The 27,748-nt window shown below is 38.8% G+C and overlaps 1 protein-coding gene across 11 annotated transcripts in view; it reads right to left on the reverse strand.

Moving 5' to 3' along the window:
- Nucleotides 1-6,951: 6,951 nt before the first annotated feature.
- The window catches only part of RPS6KA5 (ribosomal protein S6 kinase A5), a 202,467-nt gene continuing 181,670 nt past the window's right edge, over nt 6,952-27,748 (reverse strand). For 10 of the 11 annotated variants that reach the window (XM_025391178.1, XM_025391176.1, XM_025391179.1 and 7 more), the window contains 3 exons: nt 13,422-13,581; nt 11,859-12,022; nt 6,952-10,539 (listed from right to left, as the gene is read on the reverse strand). In XM_025391178.1, coding sequence (XP_025246963.1) covers nt 10,291-10,539; nt 11,859-12,022; nt 13,422-13,581 — 573 coding nt within the window. In that variant the 3' untranslated portion in view covers nt 6,952-10,290. The remainder of the gene's footprint in view (nt 10,540-11,858; nt 12,023-13,421; nt 13,582-27,748) is intronic. The other variant, XM_025391175.1, reaches the window with a different exon arrangement.

Consider the following 27,748-nt stretch of genomic DNA (forward strand, 5'->3'; position numbering starts at 1 on the left):
ACTTGACAAAAATATTAAAGAAAGAAAAATTACAGGTCTATTCTTCTTCTTCTCTCTCTCTTTTTTTTTTTCTAAGTTAGGCTCCTGCTCTGTTGCCCAGGCGGGAGTACAGTGGTACAATCTTGGTTCACTAAAACTTCTGCTTCCTGGACTCAAGTGATTCTCCCATCTCAGCCTCCTGAGTGGTTGGGACTACAGGTGTGCACCACCACACTTGGCTAATTTTTAAATTTTTTGTAGAGATGAGGTCTCACTATGTTCCCCAGGCTGGTATCCAACTCCTGGGCTAAAGCAATCCTCCCTCCTTGGCCTCCCAAAGTGTTGGGATTACAGGTGTCAGATACCACACTCAGTCTAGGTCTATCCTTCTTATGATCCAAAAATGTTAGGCAAAATATTAGCAAACTATATCCATTGATATATGAAAAGAGCAATACATCATGAAAATGGAATTTATTCTATTTCCAGCATTTGAAAATTAGTGTAACTTATTGTTGTAAGAGAATAAAGAAGAAAAAATACATGATTATCTCAACAGAGGCAGAAAAAGCATTTAGCAAAAACTCTCTGAAAATCAGAAATAAAAAGAAACAATCTGCTATATGATATCTATAAAAAAATTAAATAAAACATAGTATTAGGCTGGGCAAGATGGCTCATGCCTGTAATCTCAGCACTTTGGGAGGCCAAGGTGGGTGGATCATGAGGTCAGGAATTCGAGGCCATTCTGGCCAATATGGTGAAACGCCATCTCTACTAATAACACAAAAATTAGCTGGGGGTGGTGGTGCATGCCTGTGGTCGCAGCTACTCGGGAGACTGAGGCAGATGAATTGCTTGAACCCGGGAGGTGGAAGTTGCAGTGAACTGAGATTGCACCACTGCATTCCAGCCTGGGTGACAGAGTGACACTCCATCTCAAAAAAAAAAAAAAAAAAAAAAAAAAAAAAAAAAAAAAAAATATATATATATATATATATATATATATAGTAAATATTGAATTCTTATTTTGAGTTGAAGAAGTTAAAGAAGTCCATTGTCATTTCATTTAGCATTTTACTGGAGGTCCTGGTCAGCTCAATAAGGTAAGAAAAATAAAAATTGGAAAGGCAGAAATGAAACTATCATTATTTACAGAAGATATAATTGTAGATTTAAATAAATCTAAAATAATATACAGAATTATTAGAATTAAAAAGTGAATTTAGCAACGTTTCTAAGTGCAAGGGCAATATACCAAAAAAAAAATTGTATTTCTATAAACTAATTAAAAACAATTTGATAATAAAGTAAAACTGTCAAAAACCTAGATATAAATCTAACCTCTACATGTAAATCTATAAAACATTGGTGAGACAAATTAAATACCCAAGTAAATAGAGGGATATACCATGTCCATGGATTGGATAACTCAAAATTGGTAAGATACAATTTCTCTGGAAATTATACATTCAATGGAATAGCAATTAAACCCTAACATCCTCTGCCCCAAAAACTAACAAGGTGATTCTAAAATGCATGTGGAAATGCAAAGGGTTAAGAATAGCCAAAACTATTAGAACTATTAGATAAAAGTTAGAGGTCTTACACTACTAGACATGAAGACTTCATAAAAATTACAACTCAGTTTTTCAATACATTGTGCTGCGTCAAGTTAATACTCATACGGAAATACATAAACTTTGGCTACTATTTCACATCATATACAAATATCAGCAGTAGATGGACTGTAAACCTAATGTGGATGGTGAAACAATAAAGCTTTTATTTTTATTTTTATTTTTTTGAGACAGAGTCTTGCTCTATTGCCTAGGCTAGAGTGTAGTGGTGTGATCTTGGCTCACTGCAACCTCTGCCTCCTGGGTGCAAGCGATTCTCCTGAATCAGCCTCCCACGTAGCTGGGATTACAGGCATGCACCACTATGCCTGGCTAATTTTTGTATTTTTAGTAGAGACGGGGTTTCACCATGTTGGCCAGGCTGGTCTCCAAACCCTGACATCCAGTGATTTACCCGGCTCAGCCTCCCAAAGGACTAGGATTACAGGCATGAGCCACCTCACCTGGCCAATAAAGCTTTTAGAAGAATATAAGAATGTCTTCATAACCTTGGTGTGAACATTTATTAAATATGACACAAAATTATTAGCAATTAAATAAAAGAGTGGTATATTGGACTGCATAAAATTTTTGGTCATCAAAGGAAAGCACTTAGAAAGTGGAAAAGCAAACTAAAGAGAAGACATTTATGGTAATATATCAGACAAAAACCCTCATATCCATAAAATATAAAGGACTCCTGCAAGTCAGTAAGGAAAAAGGCAACCCAATAAATATGAACAAATGACTTGACAGGTACTTAATTGAGGATAGCCAAATGACTAATAATATAAAAAGGTGTTCCACACATCACTACTTATCAGGAAAATGCACCTTAAAACCTCAGTGAAATACAAAATCACCAGAATGGCTAAAACCACAATCAAATATACACATGTGTCAGAATGGCTAAACTACTAGGGCTGATGATACCAAGTACTGATGAGGATGTGGAACAACTAGAACACTTATACATTATTGGTGGGTACGCAAATTGGTACAACCATTGTTGAAAACTATTTGGTAATATCTTCTACAGCTAAATATATATTCATGTTATGACTCGGTAGTTTCACTCCTTTTTTTTTGTCTGTTTTTTGAGGCAAGGTCTCACTCTGTCACCCAGGATGGAATGCAGTGGTATGATCATGGCTCACTGCAGCCAGCTGTTTCACTTTTAAGTGGACACACAAGAGAAATGAGTGTACATGTCCATTAAAAGATATGTACAAGAATGCTTATGGCTGCTTTAAACATAAAAGCTAAAAATCACAAACAACCAAAGTGTCTATCAATGGTAGAATGGATAAATTGTGATGTATTTATTAGATGGAATACTACAGAGCAATGAAAAAGAACAAACTATTGTTATTGCTACATGCAATAACATAGATGCATCTCACAGACATAATGCTGATCAAATTAAACCAGACACAAAAATCTATAGACTGTATAATTCCATATATAGGAATGTCAACAACAGTGACAGAGGTCAGAATGGTGGTTATGTCTGAGTATTGACTGGGAGCCTTGTCTTGATCTGAGTGATGGTTATATGGGTGCATACATATGGAAACATTTATTGAGCCGTATACTTAAGACCTGTGCACTTTACATACCATGTTGCAATAACATTTTAAACAATATGATCACCATCCATATGTAGTCTTACTGCTCCATTTGGACTGGTCTCTGGCCACTGGATGTCAGTGTTTGGAGCAGTGGGCAGCAGGAAAAGCTGGGGAAGGAGTGGGAAAACACATGGGCTTCCTAGAGAAAAATAACCACTTTACGAAGCTTTGAGGTTCCTTTATCTACATGGTAGACAAAACTTTTTTTTTTGGATGGAGTCTCGCTCTGTCGCCCAGGCTGGAGTGCAATGGCGCGATCTCGGCTCACTGCAAGCTCCGCCTTCCAGGTTCACGCCATTCTCCTGCCTCAGCCTCTGGAGTAGCTGGGACTACAGGCGCCCGCCACCACGCCCGGCTAATTTCTTTTTGTATTTTTAGTAGAGACGGGGTTTCACTGTGTTAGCCAGGATGGTCTCGATCTCCTGACCTCGTGATCTGTCCGTCTTGGCCTCCCAAAGTGCTGGGATTACAGGCATGAGCCACCCTGCCCGGCCGACAAAACTTTTTAGAGATTTGTCCATACGGGCACTGAAATACCATTTTTGTAAAGTAGCCTTCTCTATGTTGATTGCAGATGTTTGTATCTCAGAATTGTGAGTCTACTTGCTTTCTCACACAGCATCATTATTTCCTTATTCCTAATAATTTTCATCACAAACATTTCCCAGCTCTGTCCCAATCAAGTTCTTATTTCTCTGATTGGAATTATAATTTATAAATGTAGGTCCACATGCAGATAGCTTAATAAGCAGTGAGTGAAACACCAGTGTAGAAATAAATGAATGTGGACACACAAAAGAAAAACAGAAAAACAATGTGAGAAAAAGTGCATATACTGAATATGGGATGAACTGATACAGTTAAGGAAGACAACTCAAAAGGCAACTCATGGCTGGGCAAAGTGGCCAACACTTTGGGAGGCTGAGGCGGGAGGACTGCTTGAGGCCAGGAGTTTGAGACCTTGTAGCTATTAAAAAAAAAATTAGCTGGGCATGGTGGCTCATGCCTGTAGTCCCAGCTACTTAGGAGGCTGAGATACAAGGATTGCTTGAGTTCACAGTGAACTGTGATCGTGCCACTGCACTCCAGCCTGGGTGACAGACTGAGGCCCTGTCTCACACAAAGGCAACTCATTTGAGCTAAGGCTTGGCTATACTTTTAATTGTCCACATAGAACAGAGGAAAAACAATCTTTTTCATCTTTTTTAATCTTCCATTTACCTTTTAGTAAGACAAATTCTTTTTTTTTTTTTTCTTTTTTTTTTTTTGAGACGGAGTCTTACTCTGTCGCCCAGGCTGGAGTGCAGTGGCCGGATCTCAGCTCACTGCAAGCTCCGCCTCCCGGGTTTATGCCATTCTCCTGCCTCAGCCTCCCAAGTAGCTGGGACTACAGGCGCCCACCACCTCGCCCGGCTAGTTTTTTGTATTTTTTAGTAGAGACGGGGTTTCACTGTGTTAGCCAGGATGGTCTCGATCTCCTGACCTCGTGATCCGCCCGTCTCGGCCTCCCAAAGTGCTGGGATTACAGGCTTGAGCCACCGTGCCCAGCTACAAATTCTTATCTCTATGTAAAACTGTGGAAGAACAGTTACAGAGATTGTTGCAGCTTAGATTATTTTCAACAAGTTTAAATTCTACACGTAAGGATTCATACCATTTTTACCAGCTACACTTTAAAATGCCAGACTTTAAAAATTCCTCTATGTGTATATGTGGTTTCGTCTCCTTTTCAAAAATTCATGCCTGTGAAATTTTTAGGAATATTTTTCAAAACTTTAGTACTGAAGCATTAACTTTATGTGATATAGCACCTTTAAATTTCTGTTTTTATTCACCCAAAGAATGAGAATTACGGTACATTTAATCATTCTTTTTGCTAGTATTTATAATTTCAGCAAATAGGATAGCAGTATAGTACCTAAAATAAACTATTAGGAATAACTGAATGCCTACCACAGCAACAGAGCTTTAATGAGGTTAATTGTCACATACATATCCATGCCAACATAGCAGTGCACATTTTACATGACCAGTCTCTTATGTAGTTAAAAATAAAACTGCAGTTTTAAAATGTCAAGTTCCTCAAACTTACTGGATTTTAAAACAAAGCAAACAAAAGAAACAAGGATTTTCTAATCTATCTACAAGCAGAAATGCCAGAAAATAAAGCTACAGTATTCCATACAACTTAAATTTCCTTTTCTAAGTCATGACATTTCTCTTTTGTTCTCTTTTTTTTTCTTCTAAGATTAAGAAAATTTAAAACATAAATGAAGATAAAAACTGCTTAATATGGCAAGGGATAAGAATGAAACTAGATTTTTTTAGTAAAGAGGGAAATTTTATACCACCACACAAATTAAAAGTGTTATGCAATGAAAAACAATAATGGAAACAGCATAATGCTACATAATATCCCAGTTTCCTGTGTTCTGAAGAACCACTGCTATACTAAATACTAACTTGACTTATCTGAAGTATTCAATACTTTCTGATAACCCAAGCAGCATTATATTAATGCTGTTAGAAAAATACTACAAAATGTCCTTCTACCTCTCCTAGAAGAAATACACCAGGAAACATAAGCCTGATGAATAACTACTAAGAATCTTGTCTTTTAATACAAGTCTCCTTCTAAACACAAAATACTAGCTTTTTGTAATGTGGTTAAAAGGAATAATGGAAAGGAAATGACTGGCAATAAACATTCCCTATTTTGCACTAGGGTGAAGAAGCCAAGACACAAATATTTGGAAGCCACTTTAGTTTCTCACTCCTTTTCAGCCTAATAGTAGGAAAATATTAGGTACCTACTTAATTCACAAATTCATGAAACAGGGTGGACAACAGCCTTGAGTAGGGGAAGCATTTGGAACGGTAATCAACTACTTAATTACATAACAGGGAGCTGGGCACACAAAGAAAAGGGCTCAGAAGAAGTATCTTGAAAAATAAGCAACGTAGAAGCTGAGGACAGAAGTGAGGCTAATCAAATGTTCTTAGGCAGATGTTGCCCCCCTGAAAATATGCTCCCCCAATAAAACACATAAATAATTACTCTTAAGGAAAATATTTTCTCTAAAGAATGTCACAGTTTGGAGTGAAGTTACTTAACAAAGCAGGGAATAAAACCTTTATGTTGGCTGTAGCAGTTATTTTCTTTGGGTAGATTATACTTAAAATATTTCCTTCATACATACTTCTGTTAAAAATGTTTTTTTCCCCATTCTTGAGTTTTACAATATCTCCTTCCCAAACTTCAAATTTCATTAGAGGCGGCTACATTTGTTTTAGTGCCAGATAAAGGTATCAAGTGATGACAGACACTTATGTGAGGTATACAGTCAATTAAAGACTGGAAATTGGGGTATTATCATGTAAGACATTTGAGGGGCCAAAAGTCATATAATTTTAAGATACTTCATGATGTTACAGTAATAATTCATCTATATGACAATTATTTTGACATAAGTGGCATATCAGAATTTAACTTATTTACTTGGATCTTAAGGAATATTAGATGTATTTTCACATGAACACTCAAATCATGCTATTATTATCAGTCATTGGGAGAATAGCCAAAGTAATCAGGTGGTGTAAGGCACATATAGACCCAATAATTTAGGAATTTTCACCATTATGAAGTACCCTGTTCTTAATAAATATGACAATAACAGGTGCTTGAAATGGGAGCAGTCTGAATTAGTACCCGGTAAATTGTATACTTTTATAAAGTACTGTATTTAAGAACATAAACTGAGATACAAAAGGAATGTCCTAACTTTAAAAAGGTGACTTCTATCTTAGTAGACTTCTGTAAAATAACTTACCTTATATTTAAAAGTCATTTACATACTTGAAATCAGCAGTAATCTAAAAAAAAAATTAAAAGGCAGTTTTCTTGGGTAATGAACCTGTGACTCCAGACAGACAACAATGTGGAAATTAACTCAGGAGACTGACTCTCTACTCTAGTAATTCAGTGGTTTCTTACTTTATAAAGGTTTGGAAGAATCAATGAATTTCTTTTTTTCTTAAGACAGGGTCTTGCTCTGTTGCCCAGGCTGGAGTGCAGTGGCACGATCACAGCTCACTGCAGCCTCGAACTCCTGGGCTCAAGTGATCCTCCATACTCTGGACTCCTGAGTAGCTAGGGCTACACACATGAGCCACCATGCTCAGCTAATTTTTATTTTTATTTTTGGAGACAGAATGTCTCACTATATTGCCCAGGTTGGTCTCTAACTCCTGGCTTCAAGTGATTCTCCAGTCTTGTACTCCCAAAGCACCAGGATTACAGGTCTGAGCCACCACACTCAGCCAGTGATTTTCAAAATGCTAATTAACCTCTTTCAGACACAGGATCTGGCGGAGTAATGAGAAGACACTGGTCTTTCTTAACATCTTTCCTCTATTATCTTCCTTTTCTTATTTTTGCCTCTCAATTCGTCACATACAGTTACAAAATACATGAATCAGGATTTGTGTTGGCATGAAAATTATATACAATACAATCAATAAGTGAAGAAGGGAGGGGGTGATGTGGCTCTAGTCCCAAAGTTAATGTCACAAAGAACTAATGTATTTGTATTTCTTAGATCTTCTTCTATTTTACTCTTAATACCAAAAGAGTCCTATCATTTAACGTTTTTATATAAAGTATTTTGTAGTGTTTATTTTTGATGTGACCAAATGAAAAGCTTTCTGAATTTTAAAGTGCAATTCACTGTATGTTAATACACAGCCTGCATACAACCTAACTGCTTCAAACTTGGCATCAAATGCTGTCTTTTTGGTACTTACAAGTAGGATGTGGATAAAGATATTTGACGAGAGGGCAACAGTGTTTGTTAAGGTCTTTTCAAAAGCCCATTTGAGATTATTCAGGCAGGCTCATCAGTTGACGGCTAGCCTATCTTTCCTTCTTCCTGTTAGTCTTACTGCCTTTTTACCCATTTCATTGTCTGTCAAGTCCTCCTCCAGAAGAAGAGGCAAGGGAAATAAATGAAAATGAAACCCATTAATTTCCAATATTCACAATGAAATCAATCACATCATCAATCTGTATACTGCCTGACCATTTTTCTGGATCATTTTCTATTAGCAACATAGTCCCTTTAGTTTGTACTTTACAACTAGTATTTTCTACCAGCATGCACAGTTTAAAAAATGGCTTGAAGAGCCAAATACGTTTCAAATATATCCAATGTAATTATAAATATGGTCATTTTCTTGATTACTAGAGATCTGTGCCTGATGGAATCACATTTTGTGAATTAGCAATAGTTTGGTAATAATTCACACAAAATTTCCCATAATTACTAGGAATAACTGAAAGCTGGGAGTACGAAACTTTCATTAACTCAATATTATGTAGTCATTTGGGCCAGCAAAAAGTATAAAATATTATTCCCAATAACCACTGTGGACAAAAATGTGAACAGGATAATATAACATTTTGAAAATATTTTAATATTTGCCATTTTTTGCCTGTGCTATTAATATATACATTGATTTAGTAATAAATATACTACTATTACATAGAGTGCAATATTTTTTAGTATTCATAACTGGTTGAAATTAATGCTGCTATAACCTCAAGAAAGGAATAAATAAATATCATATCCAAATTCCAAACTAATGCTCAAAAGGTTATCATTAACAAAAACTATAAAATAAACATGTTGGGCATATCTCTTTAAGCATGATTCCTGTAAACAAAGCAAAAAAATCACTTTTCTCAGTCCTGACATTTCACATGATGGCTTTAAAAGAAAATATAACATACAAATCCTATCACTTTTTTTTTTTTTTTGCATAGGGAATGAATTAATTGTATTTTTTAATGCAGCAATCTTTTAATGAAATGTTTTCATCACATAGTACTTGTTTTCTGTATGAATTCAGAACTTTTGAGCAATAAAAGTGCTCTGCATAAGTTTATAAAATATGCTTTCTGGATTTAAAATTTAACAGAAAAATTTCCAAACAAGTCATAGGTATGATCCTAAAATATTATGTACATAATATATGACCACAGGAGGAAATTCCTCACTGTAGTACAACACAGTGTACAAATATGAAGCACAGTGTTTAGTATAATTTCCCTTTAGGTTTTCCTCACATTGGTGCATAAGAGGCTGACTACATTACACAACATGCCCCATTCTACTTGTTGCATACAAAGTAGAAGAGGGATGTGAGGACAAATTTAAAGTAGAAAATGAAAATAAATGGCAAAAATACAGTGCAAATGCTTTAAACAGTGCACTTTATAAAACAGTTTGCTTTATTCATACTTTTTTATAAAGTGCAATATTACTTAAAACAGAGAGACATGTACCTTAATATTCTGCAATAACCATTAAAACAAATTGCCAGGAAAGAGCAGTGCAAAATTAAAACCATACACATAGCTTAGCATGCATCTCAGATGGATCCCGAATACAGAGTATGGGACCTTGAGTTCTTATATCTTTTTTTTTTTCCCACTTTTTAGAAAAAGATTAACAATAGCAGGTTATCATCATATGTAACCATAAAATAAAAACAATAAGTTAAAATCTTCTCTCAAGAAATAAGTATATGCCACACATAAAATTCATTACATAATCTTTTTTGAAAACAGACCCCTTTCTCTGATAAATCACTGTTTGAAGGGTGCAAATTCCAAAAACCCACATTGTCCACAAGGCAAAGCAAAAGGTATCATCACAGTATGAGTCATTTCTTGTTGGCAAACATCTGGAAAACCTGTGACTTATTCTGCAAGCAGCTCAAATCTAGCCCTAGTTAAATTTACAGGACCTTTGCTCTTTCAAGAATGGTCTTGTTGGCATCATGCTAGCTTGCTAAAAAGTAATATGTGCTCTATTCACAGTAACATTCTCTGTCCAGTGCTTTTAGATGAGGATAACCAAACAGGTTTTCCTGAAAAAAATCATTAGGAGGCAGATTCCAATGAGACCAACGGGAAACATTTTTAAAAGCATAAAAGATCACCTCAGGCATATGCTGAGGGAATAAAGGTGCAATGGATCACTGACACACTCCTACCATGCCTAAGCTACTGAGTCTGAGAACTGGAAGAGGGTCTCCGGGTTATTGCTGTCGGCAGGATTGCTGGGCTGCAGTGTCTTGGTGGGTGTAGTTTTACCGTGAGAATGAGAGGAAGAAGAATGGGAACTCTCGCTGGAACTGCTGCGCGTCTCGGTACTGGTGCTAGTCTTTTTCATTTTTCTTCTCTTAGCCAAAGGGGCCTTATCGACATTCTGAAGGCAAAATCCCTCTCTCTTGTATTTGTTAAAGGCCTAGGGGAGAAAAAAGGGAACCCCTGTGAAGGTAAAAGTACTGAAGTTTTCCTAGCAGTTACGACTTACAGCAGAAGACAACTTTCCATTGGCAACTGCAGCCCCAAGTTGTTTTAAGGGAACACAGCTCTTAAAACCTTTGTATCTAAGCCTATTGGCAGGGTGGAGAAGTTCATGGGAAAAAATTTCTGAGGGCTCTGTTTAAATCAAACTAGCTAGGTTGTCTGAGAGTCACAATTCTAATAAATATTTTGAAGAAGTTAGTACTACATCCTAATACGAAACAATTGACTGGAAATTCCTGAAGACCATCAGTAATCTAAACTACTCCCATTACTTTTAATGGTTCTGTGTCTAAGATTTAAAATTCTGAACACAAAGTCCCAATGCAAGCAGACTGGATGCATTATGAGTCTTGGCTCTTCACTCCCATTCAATGTCGTTTGGGTATATACTGGACACTTACATGCACAGAGAAGCACAGCTCTACAGCCTCGCCCTGGCTTCCTCCTCCTGCAGCCTGTCTTCACTCTCCTTGGCCTAGGCTTGGACAATGCTGCAGTTACAACTTGTAGTTGTCACCTTGCAACCTATGTCACTGAGAAGATCTGAATCATCTGATAGAAATTCTTGTAGTTAATCTCTTTACCGTCTCAACATTTCCTAGTTTCTTACTTTTTAAATCCATTTCTGCTGCTGAAGAAGCGCTATCCCTATCCCTTCTCCTTTCTCAAAATAATCCCTTTGAAGGTGACTTTCTGTCTCCCTAACTCATCTTATACTATACTTTACATGAATTATCTTAATGCATTTGCATCTGCTTGGCACAAATATGCATAATCCACAGTTTCTACCAAATAGTCTCAGTCTTTCAAACATACAATCTATACTTAATACCAATGAACTTACTTCATATCCCTCCCAGTTTTAAGAATGTGTGATGTACTAAATGGTTGTGGAATGAATGGGAAAAAATGCCTTAGTTCAAATATGCCTTAGTTCCTAATGTTTATTATGGTTTTTAAAGAAAATGATTTAGTCTATTTGAGAGGAAAAAGTTCTATTATCTCATCTCATAAGGTCATTCTAAAAATTAAATATGTATTTTGTGGGTTAGCAGTGACTCTGGTCCCCTGTGCACTTTTTGTTATAAAGTGTTTATAACCATGAAGCAATTTATAAAAACATTCCTAAAAGTGAAAGGACACATATTATTTTAAATGCGAAACAAAGAAAATGTATCTGAGGCTACAGAGTAAGAACATTTGATTATGATTCCTACTCAAACCGTCCAACATGTACAGAGCACAGGGTCTTACGTGGAAGGTTGCTTTCACACAGGTATGCACGGCAGCTCCTGAAGATCCTAGAATATCCGGAGTCATCAGAGGATTGGAGGACAGCTGACTGCCATCTTGAAGCCATTCATTGTACCTCAAGCCAGACATTTTAAGCCTTTTGTTTGGATCAACTGTGAGAAGTCCTGTGGGAATAGATAGTCTTATTTTATGATTTGTCATTTTAAACATGGTTTAAAAACAAACTCCGAAATAAATCTCAGTTATGTTCACATGACATGGCGGTTTCTATATAGCTTTGATCTCCTACAAAAATAATTAGATTTTCCTATTCATTTAAATTCTTTTATAAATACTGGATTCTAATGATAAAGTCACAGTAGCCTATTTCTAGGAAGCTGCAGGCGAAGTGGCTTTTCAATCAGGAGAAAATAAACACCCAAAACAAAGACTCCCAGTGGTGACCTGGTAAGCTCCAAATGAGCAAAAAGCACACAGATCTACTTCATCCATGTACCAAACATTTACTGGCCATCTTCTACAGGTCAGGGAGTGCAGTAAGGCACTAGAGATATGGAGACGGAGATGCAGAGAAGAGCTATTATTAGAAGACACATAGGCAAAACCCCAGCTATTATAACATCAGGGACAAGTGCAATAGCAAGATACACAGGCACAGTGTTTTAGCAGGCCCAAGGGAGAGTGTAGCCTGGGGAGTGAGGGTGTCCTGGAAGGCTTCTAGGAGATGAGTCCTGTAGGATAAGGAGAAGTGGCTAGGGAAGAGGATTAAGAAGAGTGTGTAAAGACACGGAGGGATCTGAAAGCTCGGCACATCTGAGGAATTCAAATATTCTGCAACAGCAGAGCTGGGGTGAGGAGGAAGCAAAGGCAGACAGGACCAGGTCATGAGGGGCTTTGAATGTTAAATGCTAGGCTAAGGAGTCTGACCTAAAGCAAACAGAGTCTCCAAAGGATTTCCAGCAGAAAAGAGGCATAATCACATTTGGATTCTAGAAAAGTCCCTTTATTGATAGATGATGAACAGCTTAAGTCAGAGGAAGTGAGGCAAGGTGAAAGGATGCTGCAGGATTTGGGGAGAGAAATGGTGATGAGAACAAAGGCAATGACATGTGAATGGGAAGGAAGGGACCGCTATGAGTGCTGCTGAATCTGTAGAACTCTGTGACTGGCTGCGGAAGGCAAGGCAGGTGCAGGTATCCAGGAGGACGCCTAGGTTTCTGTTTTCGTGATCTGGCTTCTTAGCAGTGCCACTGCTGACAGGATGAAAGACAGGAGGAGGAGAGTGTTGGGGGGAAAGGACAGTCAAAAAGTATTGGTTTGTTTTAGATGTGTTTGACTGAGATGCCAGTGGAAGCCAAGTGCTAGCTCATGTTAGAAATGTGGAGACCATTACTAAAGAGGATGTTCTGATAAAAAGACAAGGCTGGAGAGAGTAGCCTGGGAGTCTTTTAGAATATACATGGATTCCTTGAGTAACTGACATACAAATGTACGTGTAATGGGCATGATTCTACTTCAATCACTACACATCATATAAAATGTAAAATTTCATTAGATTCTTACCTTGGATCAAATCTTTAGCCTCTTGGGATACATTCTTCCAGGCTTCTCCTTCAAAGGAGAAATCTCCCTTTTTAATTTTCTTCATGATTTCCACTGCGCTGGTACACGTCAAACTTCGGTCATGAGATTGGAAGGGAACCTGTCCTGACAACATTGTGTACTATCAGGGAAAAAGTAACAAAACAGAATGACTACCTAGATCTGTTAAAGCCATGCTAATAATCTTAACAGTAACGTAATTGGTGTAATTTACCAACTGCTACAACTAGCATGATTGAGTTTAAAGATTACGTGACTTCTATCACTGAGGCAGTGCAAACATCTCAAAGACTTGTAAACCAGTGGCATGGCTTATTATGATATAAAGATTTAAAATCACATTTATAACTATATTCAAAGCAATAAGAAGAAAAAAGGATAATCCAACTGCTTCAGAAAAGATGGTATTGATTGTTAACAGAAAATAAGACAGACAGCAGAACTCCTTAATAACTATGTTTTTCTATTCCATTTCCACCATCCTTTCCCGAGGACATGTAACTATGGTTAAGGACTTAAAAAACTTTATATAGGCCTTCCTATTTGATCTGTAATTACCCCTGTTTTTATTTTATTTTTCTCACTGTTATCTTAAATACAGTGAATTATCTACAGCCACCTGTTTTCATTGTAGCCATATGTTTGAAATCTAAGTTTAAGATTTTCCCCTTTAAAAAGTTAACAGAATAACAAACAAGCCAAGGCTTATCTTTGTAGCAGAGATTGGATTTTAGAAAAGTGATCCTTTAAAATTCTTGGGGGGGTTTCTCTCTGCTCACTGACTTTCAGTCTTGCAGAGATGGCGGGTTGGTTATCAATGGTGGTGGGTTGGCTGGTGTTAAGTAGCTGTGTCTGGGTGTGGACCAGAGAGGACCAAAAGGTGGCCCCACTGGACAGTGTGAGAAGGGAGAAGTGGTGTCGGCAGGAGCCTGGGCTGAGGGAAGCGTGTTCATCATGGCACTTAGGAAGGGACACAGAAGGGAAGCTCAGTGTCAACTCCAGCCCTAATTAGGAGACATGGAAGCCACATGATGCTCCGGTGGTCTAGAAACAATATGCCATCTTTTCTGGTCACATGTCTGACAAGTAGGCTCACCCTCACGATGGCAAGATGGTGAAACAGCTCTTACACACTGGCTCTTCAGAAAAGATGGAAACTCCTAGACAGGCTAATAAAAATAACATAAAAAGGACAACCAGGAGATCCAATAAGGTAGGTAATAAACAAAACGTGAGTAAGAAGGATGGAGAAGACAGGAATAAGACCCAGATGCAGAAGGAAGAGAAACTTGACACCTCCGAGGTTACAAGAGACTAGAAGGCTTTGGACAAATTTAGATTTTCTGAAATAGAAAATTGTGCCTGAGAAGAATACAAACTACATGCATGAGAATGCGCAGAGTTTGAAAATAGAAGACATGGAGAAGGAATCTCGGTTTCTAATTTGGAGCAACCTAACGAGGAAGACTAATTGCCCTAAGAAGAGCAATGTCAGAACATCTGTAGAAGGCAGACAAAACTCCCTAAATCCTTGAGGTAGCTTGAAGGCAGGCTACGACTAGGTCTGAGTGAGCCAGTCCGCAGGCTGGCAGTAACTGTCCAAGATTAACTGGAGTCTCATAACTGATGCCATGCCTCCACCTGCCCCTCACCTGACTTCTTCCCTCCTGTACCCTTCATGCACACACCAGAGTAACAGTCATGCAACTTAAATCTTACAACATTCCCCTATCCAAATCCCTTCACTGGCTTCCTTTAGTCTCTGACTCTTGCTTCTCTTTTTCAGCTTTTTCAGCCTCAGCTTCTGCAGTTCCCCATATTCCAATCCTGTGTTCCCACCAACAGTTCTCGGGGCTCTGGGACTTTCCACATGCTGTTTGGTCTCCTTAAAATGCCATTTTCTTTCCTTAGCTGGCAAAGTCCCATGCATCCTAGGGTGGCTAGAGTGTAATCCAGTTACCCAGTTTGGGTAACTGGGAACTCTGCAGTCCTCTACTCCAGAGAGAAGACATGTGGCACAGACGCAGGGGAAATGAGCATTAGGGTCACACCTGGCTGCAAACAACTGTCAATTACTAGCTTTGGGATGGGCAAATTCATTAACTTCTCTTAGACCATTTCTTCATGGGTAAAAGTAACAAGTGATATTATAAGGTTATATGAAATTATACATTTAACATACCTAGTATTGTGCCTGGCACACAGTAGGTGCTCAGCAAATTGTTAACAAGTTTGTCTCTTAAGGCTTCCCCTCTATGGAAAGAATCCTTTCTTCATGATCTTATCCTCCACTCCTGTATCCACAGAGCTATCTAACAGCCACTGAACTGGTGTGCACACCTGTAGATGCGCTATCACTTTGTGGGGTAACTCAATACAACTGTCCACATTGCTAAACCATGAGCTCCCTAGAAGCAGAACTATGTCTTATGTATCACTGTATCCCCGAACCTTGCATAGTGCCAGAATTTGCTATCCCATGCTTATTTCCTGAATGAGTAAGAACTCTTTGAGAATACTTAAGACAGTGATATGATAGAGACTGTACTGTGGTCTTGATTAAACAGAGGGATGCCACCAAATGACAGCTCTGATGAGTCTGTGGAACTTGTGTCACATGTGTTCCAGATCCCCCACTCTTTCCTCAGATGCCAGAAATTCCACTCCTTTTCCCTAAGTTTCTAGAATCCTATTTCCCTGACACTTGCCATTGAATAGAATGTAGTTTCCCTACGTCTTGCCTTTCTAGCTGCAAGTTTACCTCCCCAAACATGGAACAAAAGCTCTTCTAATATCTATAGTGAAAGAAAGAAAGGAAAGCAGAGCAAAGTTAGTCCTGTTAATGCGATTAGGTATCATTATAGGGTATTTTCCTCATTCCCCAGAAGTGGAATGATATAATTCTCATTTTGCAGAGCAGAAAACTAGGACTTCAGTGGTCAGGGGCATAATGAAACATCCTCCTCTAAAAGACAACCTACTGTACCTTGTACCACTAAGAAATAGGAATAGAACTTAGTGGGCTTCTTTGTATTTTGGAGGTAGCATACGTTGCACTTGAGAATACTGCTCTAAGAAATTTATCAAGTGACTTGGAAGGCTACCTGTTTCAAGTGAGGCCTAGCATAGGCTTTTGTTATAGGTCCAATCCTGTCAATTAGCAGGACGCTACTTAAGCCATAGGATTCAGTTGCTCTGATTGTACTACAGGTATCTGTGAAAGATGAGACTCTCTCGCCGCCACAACAGGAGTGTCTCAGAGCAGACCTGAAGTATTCTGGTGTAAGGTGGGGCCTTCTGGGGCAGAGAACTATTCTCCAAATAACAGCTCCTAAGATGTTACCAGATCCTGGCAGGCTCTGAGTGCCTCAACATGCAATCCCAAGAGCAGTGCATCATGTGCTAAGATCAGCAGATGCCTTGATTCACCAAGTCAGGTAGGTACAGCAACAAACCAATGCACTATGGAAATGGCACACTCAGAATCTGCCCTGGGCATGAGTCCAGAAGGCATGAGTAAATGAGATGCTTACATGCATGTCACCTGTCTTGGTTGCAATAACACTTCTTCCCTAACTCACACTATGGCCTCACTGAAGGAGGTTCCCTATGATCAACTGATGAGTCTGGTTGACAGATGGTTCACTTAAGTGCAGCTGGCCTGTAGAACATGACAGACTCAGCAAAGATACCAGCTGGCTCAGGATAATACCTTGGGGGTCGGGGTGCTGTCTCTGAGAGCTGTGCGGAACCAACGGCTGATGGGTCCAGGTCCCCCGTATCTAGATTCTATGGGTGCATGACCCACTTACAGAACTCATGCTTCCTGGCTCTGCTCAGAGGTCTGTTCCATGAGCTCAAGTGATCAACTGCACTTGGTGACAACACGTGGCCAGCCCAGTAGTACATGCTCTGCTCTCTTTTCCTCACCCCTGCACCCTTGGGATTATGCTCTTTAATAACATAATATGACATAAGTATTAGCTTCAGGTTTCACTTTCTGGGGAACAAAGAATAGAATATCTTTCTCTCCACTCCTAAGGTTTCATTGTGTTAAAATACACTTAACAAAATGTACCATGTTAACCATTTTTAAGTGTATAGTTCGATGGTATTAAATATCTTCATCATCACCATCCATCTCTAGAACTCTTTTCATCTTGTAAAACTAAAACTCTATACCCATTAAATACTAACTCCCCATTCTCCTTTCCCCCACAACCCCGGCAACCACCATTTTACTTTTTGTCTCTATGATTTCGAACACCCTAAGTATCTTTTCTGAACATACAGTATTTGTCTTTTTCTAACTGGCTTCCTTCTTTAGCATAATATCCTTAATAATAATATTGTTGTATATGTGAGAATTTCCTCCCTTTTCAAGGCTGAATAATATTCCAGTGTATGTATACAGCACATTTTGCTTGTCTATCATCTATCCATGGAAACTCAGATTGCTTCCACATTTTAACTCTGTATGTGTCCATTAGATCTAGTTGGTTAAGTCCTCTATTTGCTTACTTATCTTCTGTCTAGTTGTTTTATCCATTATTGAGAGTGGGGTATTGAAGTCTCCAATAATTATTACAGGACTGTCTACTTCTCCCTTCAGTTCTGTCAGTTTTTGCATCATGTACTTTACTGGTCTGTCATTAGGTGTACAAGTGTTTGTAATTGTTATGTCTTCCTGTTGAATTGGATATTTTATTAATATATGAGGACCCTGTGACCCTCTTTGTCTTTTGTAAACTTTTTTTTTTTTGAGACAAGGTCTCACTCTGTTGCCAAGGTCGGAGTGCAGTGGCATAATCATGACTCATTGCAGCTGTGACCTCCCCAAGCTTGAGAGATCCTCCCACCTCAGCCTTCTGAGTATCTGGGACTATATGCACATGCTACTATATCTGGCTAATTTTTATTTATTTTTTTATTTTTATTTTTTTTTTTTTGAGACTGAGTCTGGCTCTGTCGCCCAGGCTGGAGTGCAGTGGCCGGATCTCAGCTCACTGCAAGCTCCGCCTCCTGGGTTCACGCCATTCTCCTGCCTCAGCCTCCCGAGTAGCTGGGACCACAGGCGCCCGCCACCTCGCCCGGCTAGTTTTTTGTATTTTTTTTTTTTTTTTAGTAGAGACGGGGTTTCACCGTGTTAGCCAGGATGGTCTCGATCTCCTGACCTTGTGATCCGCCCGTCTCAGCCTCCCAAAGTGCTGGGATTACAGGCTTGAGCCACCGCGCCCGGCCTAATTTTTAAATATTTTGTAGAAATGAGGTCTCATTATGTTGTCCAGGCTAGTCTCAAACTCCTGGGCTCAAGTGATCCTCCTGCCTCAGCCTCCAAAGTGCTGGGATTACAGCTGTGAGCCACCACGTCCAGCCTCTTGTAAACTTTTTTGATTTAAAGTCTATTTGGTGGCTGGGAGTGGTGGCTCATGCCTGTAATCCCAGCACTTTGGGAGGCTGAGGCGGGCAGATTGCTTGAGGCCAGGAGTTTGACACCACTGTGGCCAATATGGCGAAACCCTGTCTCTACTAAAAATACAAAAATTATCTGGGTGTCATGGTATGCGCCTATAATCCCAGCTACTTGGGAGGCTGAGGCATGAGAATTGCCTGAATCCAGGAGGCAGAGGTTGCAGTGAGCTATTTTAGTGTAGCCACTCCTGATCTCCTTTTTGTTTGTTTGTTTCTGAGACGGAGTTTCGCTTTTGTCACCCAGGCCAGAGTGCAATGGCACAATCTTGACTCACTGCAACCTCGCCTCCTGAGTTCAAGTGATTCTCCTGCCTCAGCCTCTCGAGTAGCTGGGATTACAGGCACACACTGCCAAGCCTGGATAATTTTTGTATTTTTAGTAGAGACGGGGTTTCACCATGTTGGCCGGGCTGGTCTCGAACTTCCGACCTCACGTGACCCGCCTGTCTTTGCCTCTCAAAGTATTGGGATTACAGGCATGAGCCACTGCACACAGCCTTGATCTCTTTTGGTTACTATTTGCACGGAGTATCTTTTCCCACAGTTTCACTTGCAATCTATTTGTATCTTTGGATCTAAAGTGATTCTTTTGCAGATAGCATATAGTTAATTATGTTTTTAAATCCATTATACCAATCTTTGTCCTTTGATTAGAGTTTAATCCATTTGCATTTAAAGTAATTCCTGATAAAAAGGAACTAACTTCTGTCATTTTGCTATTTGTTTTCTATATACTTGCCAGCTTTTTTGTCCTTCATATTCTGTATTACTGCCTCCTTTTATGTTTAGTTTATTTTTTTGTAATAAAACATTTACATTCCTCTTTTCTTTTTGTATACATTCTATAGCTATTTTCTTTGTGGTTTCCAAGGGATTACATTTACCATCCTAAAGTTATAACACTCTAACTTGAATTTATATCAGTTTAACTTTAATAATGTATAAAAACCTCTGCTCCTCTAACAGTTCTACCCAACTTCTTTTGGTTGTTTATGTTACAAAAATACATCTTTATACATTGTGTGCCCCAAAACAAACTGGTAATTCTTTTAAACGCATTCGTCTCTTATGTCATGCAGAAAACAAAAAGTGAAGTTATAAACTGTTGTCACAATAATGCTAGCTTTTTACAACTGGCCATGTATTTACCTTTATTGACATCTTTATTTCTTCACAAGGCTTTGAATTAACTGTCTAGTGTCCTTTCTTGTCAGCCTGCAGGACTCCCTTGAGCATTTCTTACAGGGCAGCGTTAGTGGTAATGAAGTAATGAACTCTCTCAGCTTTTTATGGATCTAGAAATAAATCTTAACTTCTCCCTCACCTTTGAAGGACAGCTTTGTCAGAGATAGGATTCTTGGTTGACAGTTTTTTTTTTTTTCCTTTTAGTGCTTTGAATGTATCACTCCACTGCCTTCTAGTCTCCAAACTTTCTGATGAGAAATTTGCTGATGATCTAACTGAAGATCACTTGCATATGTGGATCCCTTTTCTCTTGTTGCTTTCAAGGTTCTATTTTTTTTTTTTTGAGAGAGAGTCTCACTCTGTCACCACTCTGTCATGATCTCAGCTCACTGAAACCTCTGCCTCCCAGGTTCAAGTGCTTCTCCTGCCTCAGCCTCCCGAGTAGCTGGGATTACAGGTGTGCACCACCACACCTGGCTAATTTGTGTATTTTTAGTAGAGATGGGGTTTTGCCATGTTGGCCAAGGTGGTCTTGAACTCCTGACCTCAAGTGAGCAGCCCACCATGGCCACCCAGAGTGCTGGGATTACAGGCATTTCATTATAATGTGTTTCAGTGTGGGTCTCTTTCAGTTAGTCTTACTTGAAGTTTGTTGAGTTTCTTAGATGTTTATATTATCTTTCATCAAAATTGGAAAGTTTTCCACCAAAACTAATTTCCAATAGAATACTTCTTCCAATATTCTCTCTGTCCCTTTTTCTCTCTTCTCCTTCTGAACCTCCAACAGTGCATACGTTGATCCTCTTGATGGCATCCTACGGTCCCTTAGACTCTGTTCGCTTTTTTCATTTTTCTGTCTGTTCCTCACACTCAATAATTTTAATTGTCCTAACTTCAATTTCACTGATTCCTTCTTCTGCCTGCCAAATCTGCCTCTGAAACCCTCTACTGAATTTTTCATTTTAGTTACTGTACTTTTCAGCTCCAGAATTCCTTTTCATTTTCTTTTCAGGTTTTCCATCTCTTTACTGTTATTTCCATTTTGTTCATACATTTTGTCTTGATGTTCTCCACATACTCCTTTAGGTCTTTCGATGTCTTTAACACAGTTGTTTTAAGACTTTGTCTAGGCGAATTTATCGCAAGGCCTTTTTCAGGAACAGTTTCTGTTATTTTTTCCTTTGAGTGGGCCATACTTTCCTGTTTCTTTATATACCTTGTGATTCTTGTGAAAATGGGACCTTGAACTTAATGACGTGATATCTCTGGGAATCAAAATTCTCATTCTTCCTGAGGGTTTGCTTGCTTTTTTTTTTTTTTAATTTGCTTTTGTTTATTGCTGTTTTTTTTGATTGTTATAGGCTGTCTCTGTGCTGAGGATCAGCATGAAGTACAACCTCAAGGTCTTCTCAGGTCTTTGATGAGCCTGTGGCTTTGCCTGGGCATGCTTGGCAGCTTTCTAATTTTCCGTGTATAAGCAGTTGCTTTGGAATGTATGAGTACTGAATGTCTGGCTCCCAAAGGGAAAAAAGAGAAAAAATGAAGAAAGGAAAAAGGCGGACTGGTCCTTTAAGTACCCCTGGATATCACTTCACCCAGAGGAGGAGGAGGAGGGGCTTGCAGTAATGGTGGCAGGCACAACAATGACCACTGCTTCTTTGCACCTCTATAATGAGAAGCAGCAATTACAGCAATTCAGATCACAGATCCTCTACATTTGGAGGACAAGGTCCTTTTTGCCCATCCTGGCTCCCACAAGCTGTGTGTAGGTTGTTTTAGGAATATGTGCATGGCTGTCTGCTACAGGGTTGAGGGTCGGGAATGGGTGGTTGCTATAAGTTGAGCATCCCTAACCCATAAATCCGAAATCCAAAATGCTCCCAAAACAAACTTTTTGAGCACCAACATACTCAATGGAAATGCTCACCGGAGCACTTTGCATTTTGGATTTTAAGATTAGGGACGCTCAACCAGTACATATTCTGTAAATATGCCGCAATTCAAAGAAATCCGAAATCCAAAATACCTCTGGTCCCAAGCATTTCAAGTAAGGGATACTCAACCTATACTGTGCTAAGAGCTAAAATTGACCAAAATTAACTGCACTTTACTGTACAAGCCTTTCCCTGGAAGCTGAAAACTTTCAATGGACTTCAGAGTTCCAAAATAGTTACGTCAGAGAGATTCTGCCACTGCAGTTGGTGGTGAGACAGATTCCTGGTGCTTCCTACTGCACTGTCTTCCCAGCATCCTCTCTTTAAAATATCCTTCTATTGTTGATGAACATTGGGTTGTTTCCAGCATGGGGAATTTTGAATCATGCTGTTATATATCTTCTTATACATGTCTTTGTTACAGAAATATACATATTTCTGTTGGATATATTCCTGAATTGGAATTGCTGGGTTATTTGGTCTGCATATGTTCAGTAGATACTGCCAAATAGTTTGCTAAAGTCTGCTCTACTTCTTTGTCCTGCCCCACTTCTTAACAGGTATAGTTGTGGCTAAATATAAGAAAGCAGGGCAAGGAACGGTGGCTCACACCTGCAATCCCAGAACTTTGGGAGGCTGAGGTGGGCAGACTGCTTGAGCCCAGGAGTTTGACACCAGCCTGGGCAACATGGCAAAACCCCACCTCTACAAAAAATACAAAAATTAGCTGGACATGGTAGTATGTGCCTGTAATCCCAGCTACTCGGGAGACTGAAGCAAGAGGATCACCTCAGCCCGGGAGGTCGAGGCTGCAGTGAGCCATGAACGTGCAACTGCCCTTCAGCCTGGGCAACAGAGCAGGATCTTGTCTCAAAAAAAAAAAGAAAAAAAGAAAAAAAAAAAAGAAACCAATCTTTATAAATAAAGTTTTCTTGCTTTCTGGCATGTAATAATGCAACAGGTTGTTGGATGAAAAAACTAACTTTCCAACTTTGGAAGTACTGAAGAGGAAATTGGTGATAATAGAAAAGATCCCTTTTCTGGAAGAGGTAGAATTAAACAAACTTTAGGATCCTCTCAGTTCCAAGCTCTTAAAATTTTAGTTGATTATCTAGAAATATCTGTTAAGGATAACTTTGTGTCTGCAAATTGTTTGCAAATGGTATAGCAAGGTATAGCTCTATATCTGCATATATACATGTATGTCTGTATATATGTATTATATATACTCATACATACATATACACATACATACAGAGACAGCATGCACACTAGAAATAATTAGAAAGAAAAAGGAAATGCAGCAAAATGTCAGATGTTCATAGTACTATTCTCTCACATTTTCTCTAGCTTTAAAATTTTCAAAATAAAATATTGGGAAAAAATAAAAAAATAAGGTCCTGAGAACAAAACACTTTAAACAAAATTTTACGACACCTCACAGGTATGTTATATATTGTATCCTACTTTCTCTAAATACTGTGTGCTGTGGACTGAACGTTTGTGTTCTCCTCCCACCCCTGGGGATTCATATGTTGAAGCCCCAGCTCTCCATTTGACTGTAGTTGGAGACAGGGCCTTTAGGGTGGTAATGAAGGTTAAATGAGGTTATATAGGTAGGCCCCTAATCCAAGAGAATTAGTATCCTTAAAGGGACAGACACATTCTCTTTGTGAGTGTGCAGACCAAGGAAAGGCTGTGTGCCGACACAGCAAGCAGGTGGCCATCTGTAACCCAAGGAGAGGGCCCTCACCAGACACCAATCCTGCTGGCACCTGGATCTTAAGACTACCCAGCATCAAGAACTGTGAGAAAATAAATTTCTGTTGTTTAAGCTGCCTAGTTTGTGGTATTCTGTTACAGCAACCTAAGCAGATTAATATTACCATGTAAGCTCTATTTTTATTAAAGTCCTATACATTTCAGACAGGGATTGTATATCCATCAGGTATAATGGGTTGTAATCAAAACCTCATAATACTACATGATGCATATTCCTGGAGTATTTATTTTATTCAATGAGGACAATATAACTTGTTTTCATTTTAAAATATCCACATACATGTTTATTAGATGTAAAATATAAAATTTCCATTTATTTCTAAAACAAATTAGGAGACTTCAAACAAATTTTGTGCTTCTTATGGGATGTCAGCCTTTGTATCTAGATATGCATTCACTTATATGGAAAAGTTAGCAAAGCACTCTTTTTTTCTGATAGTTTAATGAAGATATTATTTTTGTTCATTTTCATCTGTTAAGCATTTTATCATGTACCTCTAAAAAGCAAGGACTTTTGTTTTTTGGAGACAGAGTCTTGCTCTGTCACCCAGTATGGAGTGTGGTAGCATGATCACGGCTCACTGTAGTCTCAACCTCTGGGCTCAAGTGATCCTCTCACCTCAGCCTCCCAAGTAGCTGGTACTATTGGCATAAGCCACCATGCCCAGCTAATTAAAATTTTTTTTTTCTCTTTTAGAGACTGGGTACCACTGTGTTGCCCTGGCTGGTCTTGAGCTCCTAGGCTTAAACAATCTTCCTACCTTGGCCTCCCAAAGTGCTGGGATTACAGACGGTTTAAAAACGCAAGCACTTTTAAAACTACAACCACAATGCCAGTATCACATCTAAAAAACATTAGTAGTAATTCCTTTGTATTATTCAACATCTAATCAATATTCAAATTTCCCTAGCTGTCGTGATATAGAGTATATAAATTAGATTTATATGAATTACACTTAATTTAAATTTAATAAATAGAATTTAAATTAAGCTAGGCACTGTGGCTCATGCTTGTAATCCTAGCATTTTGAGAGGCCGAGGCAGGACGATCACTTGAAGCTAGGAATTTGAGACCAGCCTGGGCAACAAAGCAAGACTTTGTTTCTATTAAAAAAAAAATTAGCTGCGGTAAGGTGACATGTGCCTATGGTCCCAGCTACTCAGGAGGCTGAGGTAGGAGGATCACTTGAGCCTGCAGTGAGCTATGATGGTGCCACTGCACTCCAGCCTGGGCGACAGAGGGAGACTATCACAAAGAAAAAAAACAAACAAAAATAAACCAGAATCTAAATTAGAAAGTGCTTGAATCAGGATTTCGGTAAGATGCAAATATTGTTTCTTATGTGTCTTTTCATCTGTAAGTTCTCAGTTTACCTTTTCTTACCATTTATTTGTTAAAGAAACTGGGTTGTTTGTTCAGTAGAACTTCCCACAGACTGGATATTGTAATTATCCTGTGATATCATTTGACAATTAGATTTAGAGAGAAGCACGGCTTCCATCCATGTCATTACACAAAGTTATTTCTATAGTTAAGGAATTCAGAGGCTCCAAAACACCTTGCTGCATGTTTAAGACTGCCTTTTAGGCCGGGTGCGGTGGCTCACGCCTGTAATCTCAGCACTTTGGGAGGCCGAGGCGGGCGGATCATGAGGTCAGGAGATTAAGACCATCCTGGCTAACATGGTGAAACCCCATCTCTACTAAACATACAAAAAATTAGCCGGGCATGGTGGCGGGCGCCTGTAGTCCCAGCTACTTGGGAGGCTGAGGCAGGAGAATTGCGTGAACCTGGGAGGTGGAACTTGCAGTGAGCCGAGATCGAGCCACTGCACTCCAGCCTGGGTGACAGAGTGAGACTCAAAAAAAAAAAAAAAGACCGCCTTTTAAAACCTTAAAGAGCTTGATGGACATAATTGGCCTTTTGCAAGAGAAAAGAAATTACTATTACTAAAAATGAAAGTCTCTTTTTTATTTAGATTAATCTTTAAGACATACTACTAATAAAAATGTCTTCAATTTAAGTCCTTCAATGAAACTCAGATCTATAAGTCAGTTTATTTTTGTTTAAAATGTTATTCACAAATATGTAAGTTTAGTTTGAAAATTATAAATGATGACTGAAAACCAATGAGATAAAAACTATATAAAACTTAAAAATAAAAGAACCATCCTGTAGGGACAAGTGACTACTCATTGGGGGAAAACAACTGACACCAAAATAAATCCCAGATTTAAGTATAAACATAAAATAATTCTAGAGAAAAATTTAGGAGAATATTTTTATAAACTTGGGTTGGGCATAGGAGTGGAGTGACAATCTGACATCAAAGCCAGATATCATAAAGAAAAAGGCTGACATATCTTACTACACAGACATTTAAGAATCTTCTCTGTTTAAATCCTTCTAAAAACAAAATCAAAATCCCATATTACCATAAACAAATTTTTAAAACAAGTAACATACCAGAAAAAACATTTTCTGTTTTTTTTTTTTTTTTTTTTTGAGACGGAGTCTGGCTCTGTCGCCCGGGCTGGAGTGCAGCGGCCGGACCTCAGCTCACTGCAAGCTCCGCCTCCCGGGTTTACGCCATTCTCCTGCCTCAGCCTCCCGAGTAGCTGGGACTACAGGCGCCCGCCACCTTGCCCGGCTAGTTTTTTGTATTTTTTTAATAGAGACGGGGTTTCACCGTGTTAGCCAGGATGGTCTCGATCTTCTGACCTCGTGATCCGCCCGTCTCGGCCTCCCAAAGAGCTAGGATTACAGGCTTGAGCCACCGCGCCCGGCCCAGAAAAAACATTTTCAATATTAATGTCAAAGAATGAAAGAATTTAATAGAGCTTTAAAATGCAGTAAGAAAAATCTCCCTATAGGAAAATGGGCAAAGCTCGTAAAGAGCAATTCATAAAAGAGGTCGGTCACAGTGGCTCACGCCTGTAATCCCAGCACTATGGGAGGCCAAGGTAGGAGCATCACCTGAGGTCAGGAGTTTGAGACCAACATGGTGAAACTTCGTCTCTACTAAAAATACAAAAATTAGCCAGGCGTGGTGGTGCGCACTTGTAATTCCAGCTATGCGGGAGGCTGAGGCAGGAGAATCGCTTGAATCCGGGAGGCGGAGGTTGCAATGAGCCAAGATCGTGCCACTGCACTCCAGCCTGGGAGACAGAGCGAGACTCTGTCTCCAAAAAAAAAAAAATCACAATGGGATATCATTTCAGATGAAAATGGATAGCCAATGTACTCCCATACAGTTGATGAGAACATAATCTGTTAAACCTTTTAGAAGGAAATCTAGGCACACTTGTTAGAGGAAAGTTGTGTATACCCTTCTTCTGGGAATCTATCCTAAGGAAATGGTGAGAAAAACACAAACACATATATAAAAAAATATTCATTTGTGTAGCTTATAATTAGTGAAAAAATTGCTAACTGCTTATTAGTAAATAAATGGTTAAATAAGTTTCAGAGACTCAAAATACAGGTATAATATAATCTTATTTGTTAAAAAATTCAAATATGTATAGAAAACATGTGGAAAGATGTAAAGCCTGCATATCTACAGGGGAGGAGGGGCTGAAGGGAGAGAGAGAGCTTGAGGTATATCATCCCTCAATGAGAAGATTATGAGTAATTTTCACTTTGTTCCTTCTTTCTGTATTGTCTGAAAATTTCCCAAGATCATGCATTACAAATTATATGCAGAAAAAGTAATGATATTTGGAGGAAAAAACACAAGATTTTTCTAGTTTAATGTTCTGTTTCTAATCACAGCAGCCAAGGACATTTTGTGAAAAGCATGCTCACATTAAGTTATGTAGTAGAAATACTTCTAATTTTATCTATTTATTTGTTAATTTAGCCTAAATGGTATTCTTTAACTACATTTTAGTCTGAAACTTCACAGAATAGTT

The sequence above is a fragment of the Theropithecus gelada genome, chromosome 7b (assembly GCF_003255815.1).
Source record: "Theropithecus gelada isolate Dixy chromosome 7b, Tgel_1.0, whole genome shotgun sequence".
In the NCBI taxonomy this organism is placed as follows: domain Eukaryota; kingdom Metazoa; phylum Chordata; class Mammalia; order Primates; family Cercopithecidae; genus Theropithecus; species Theropithecus gelada.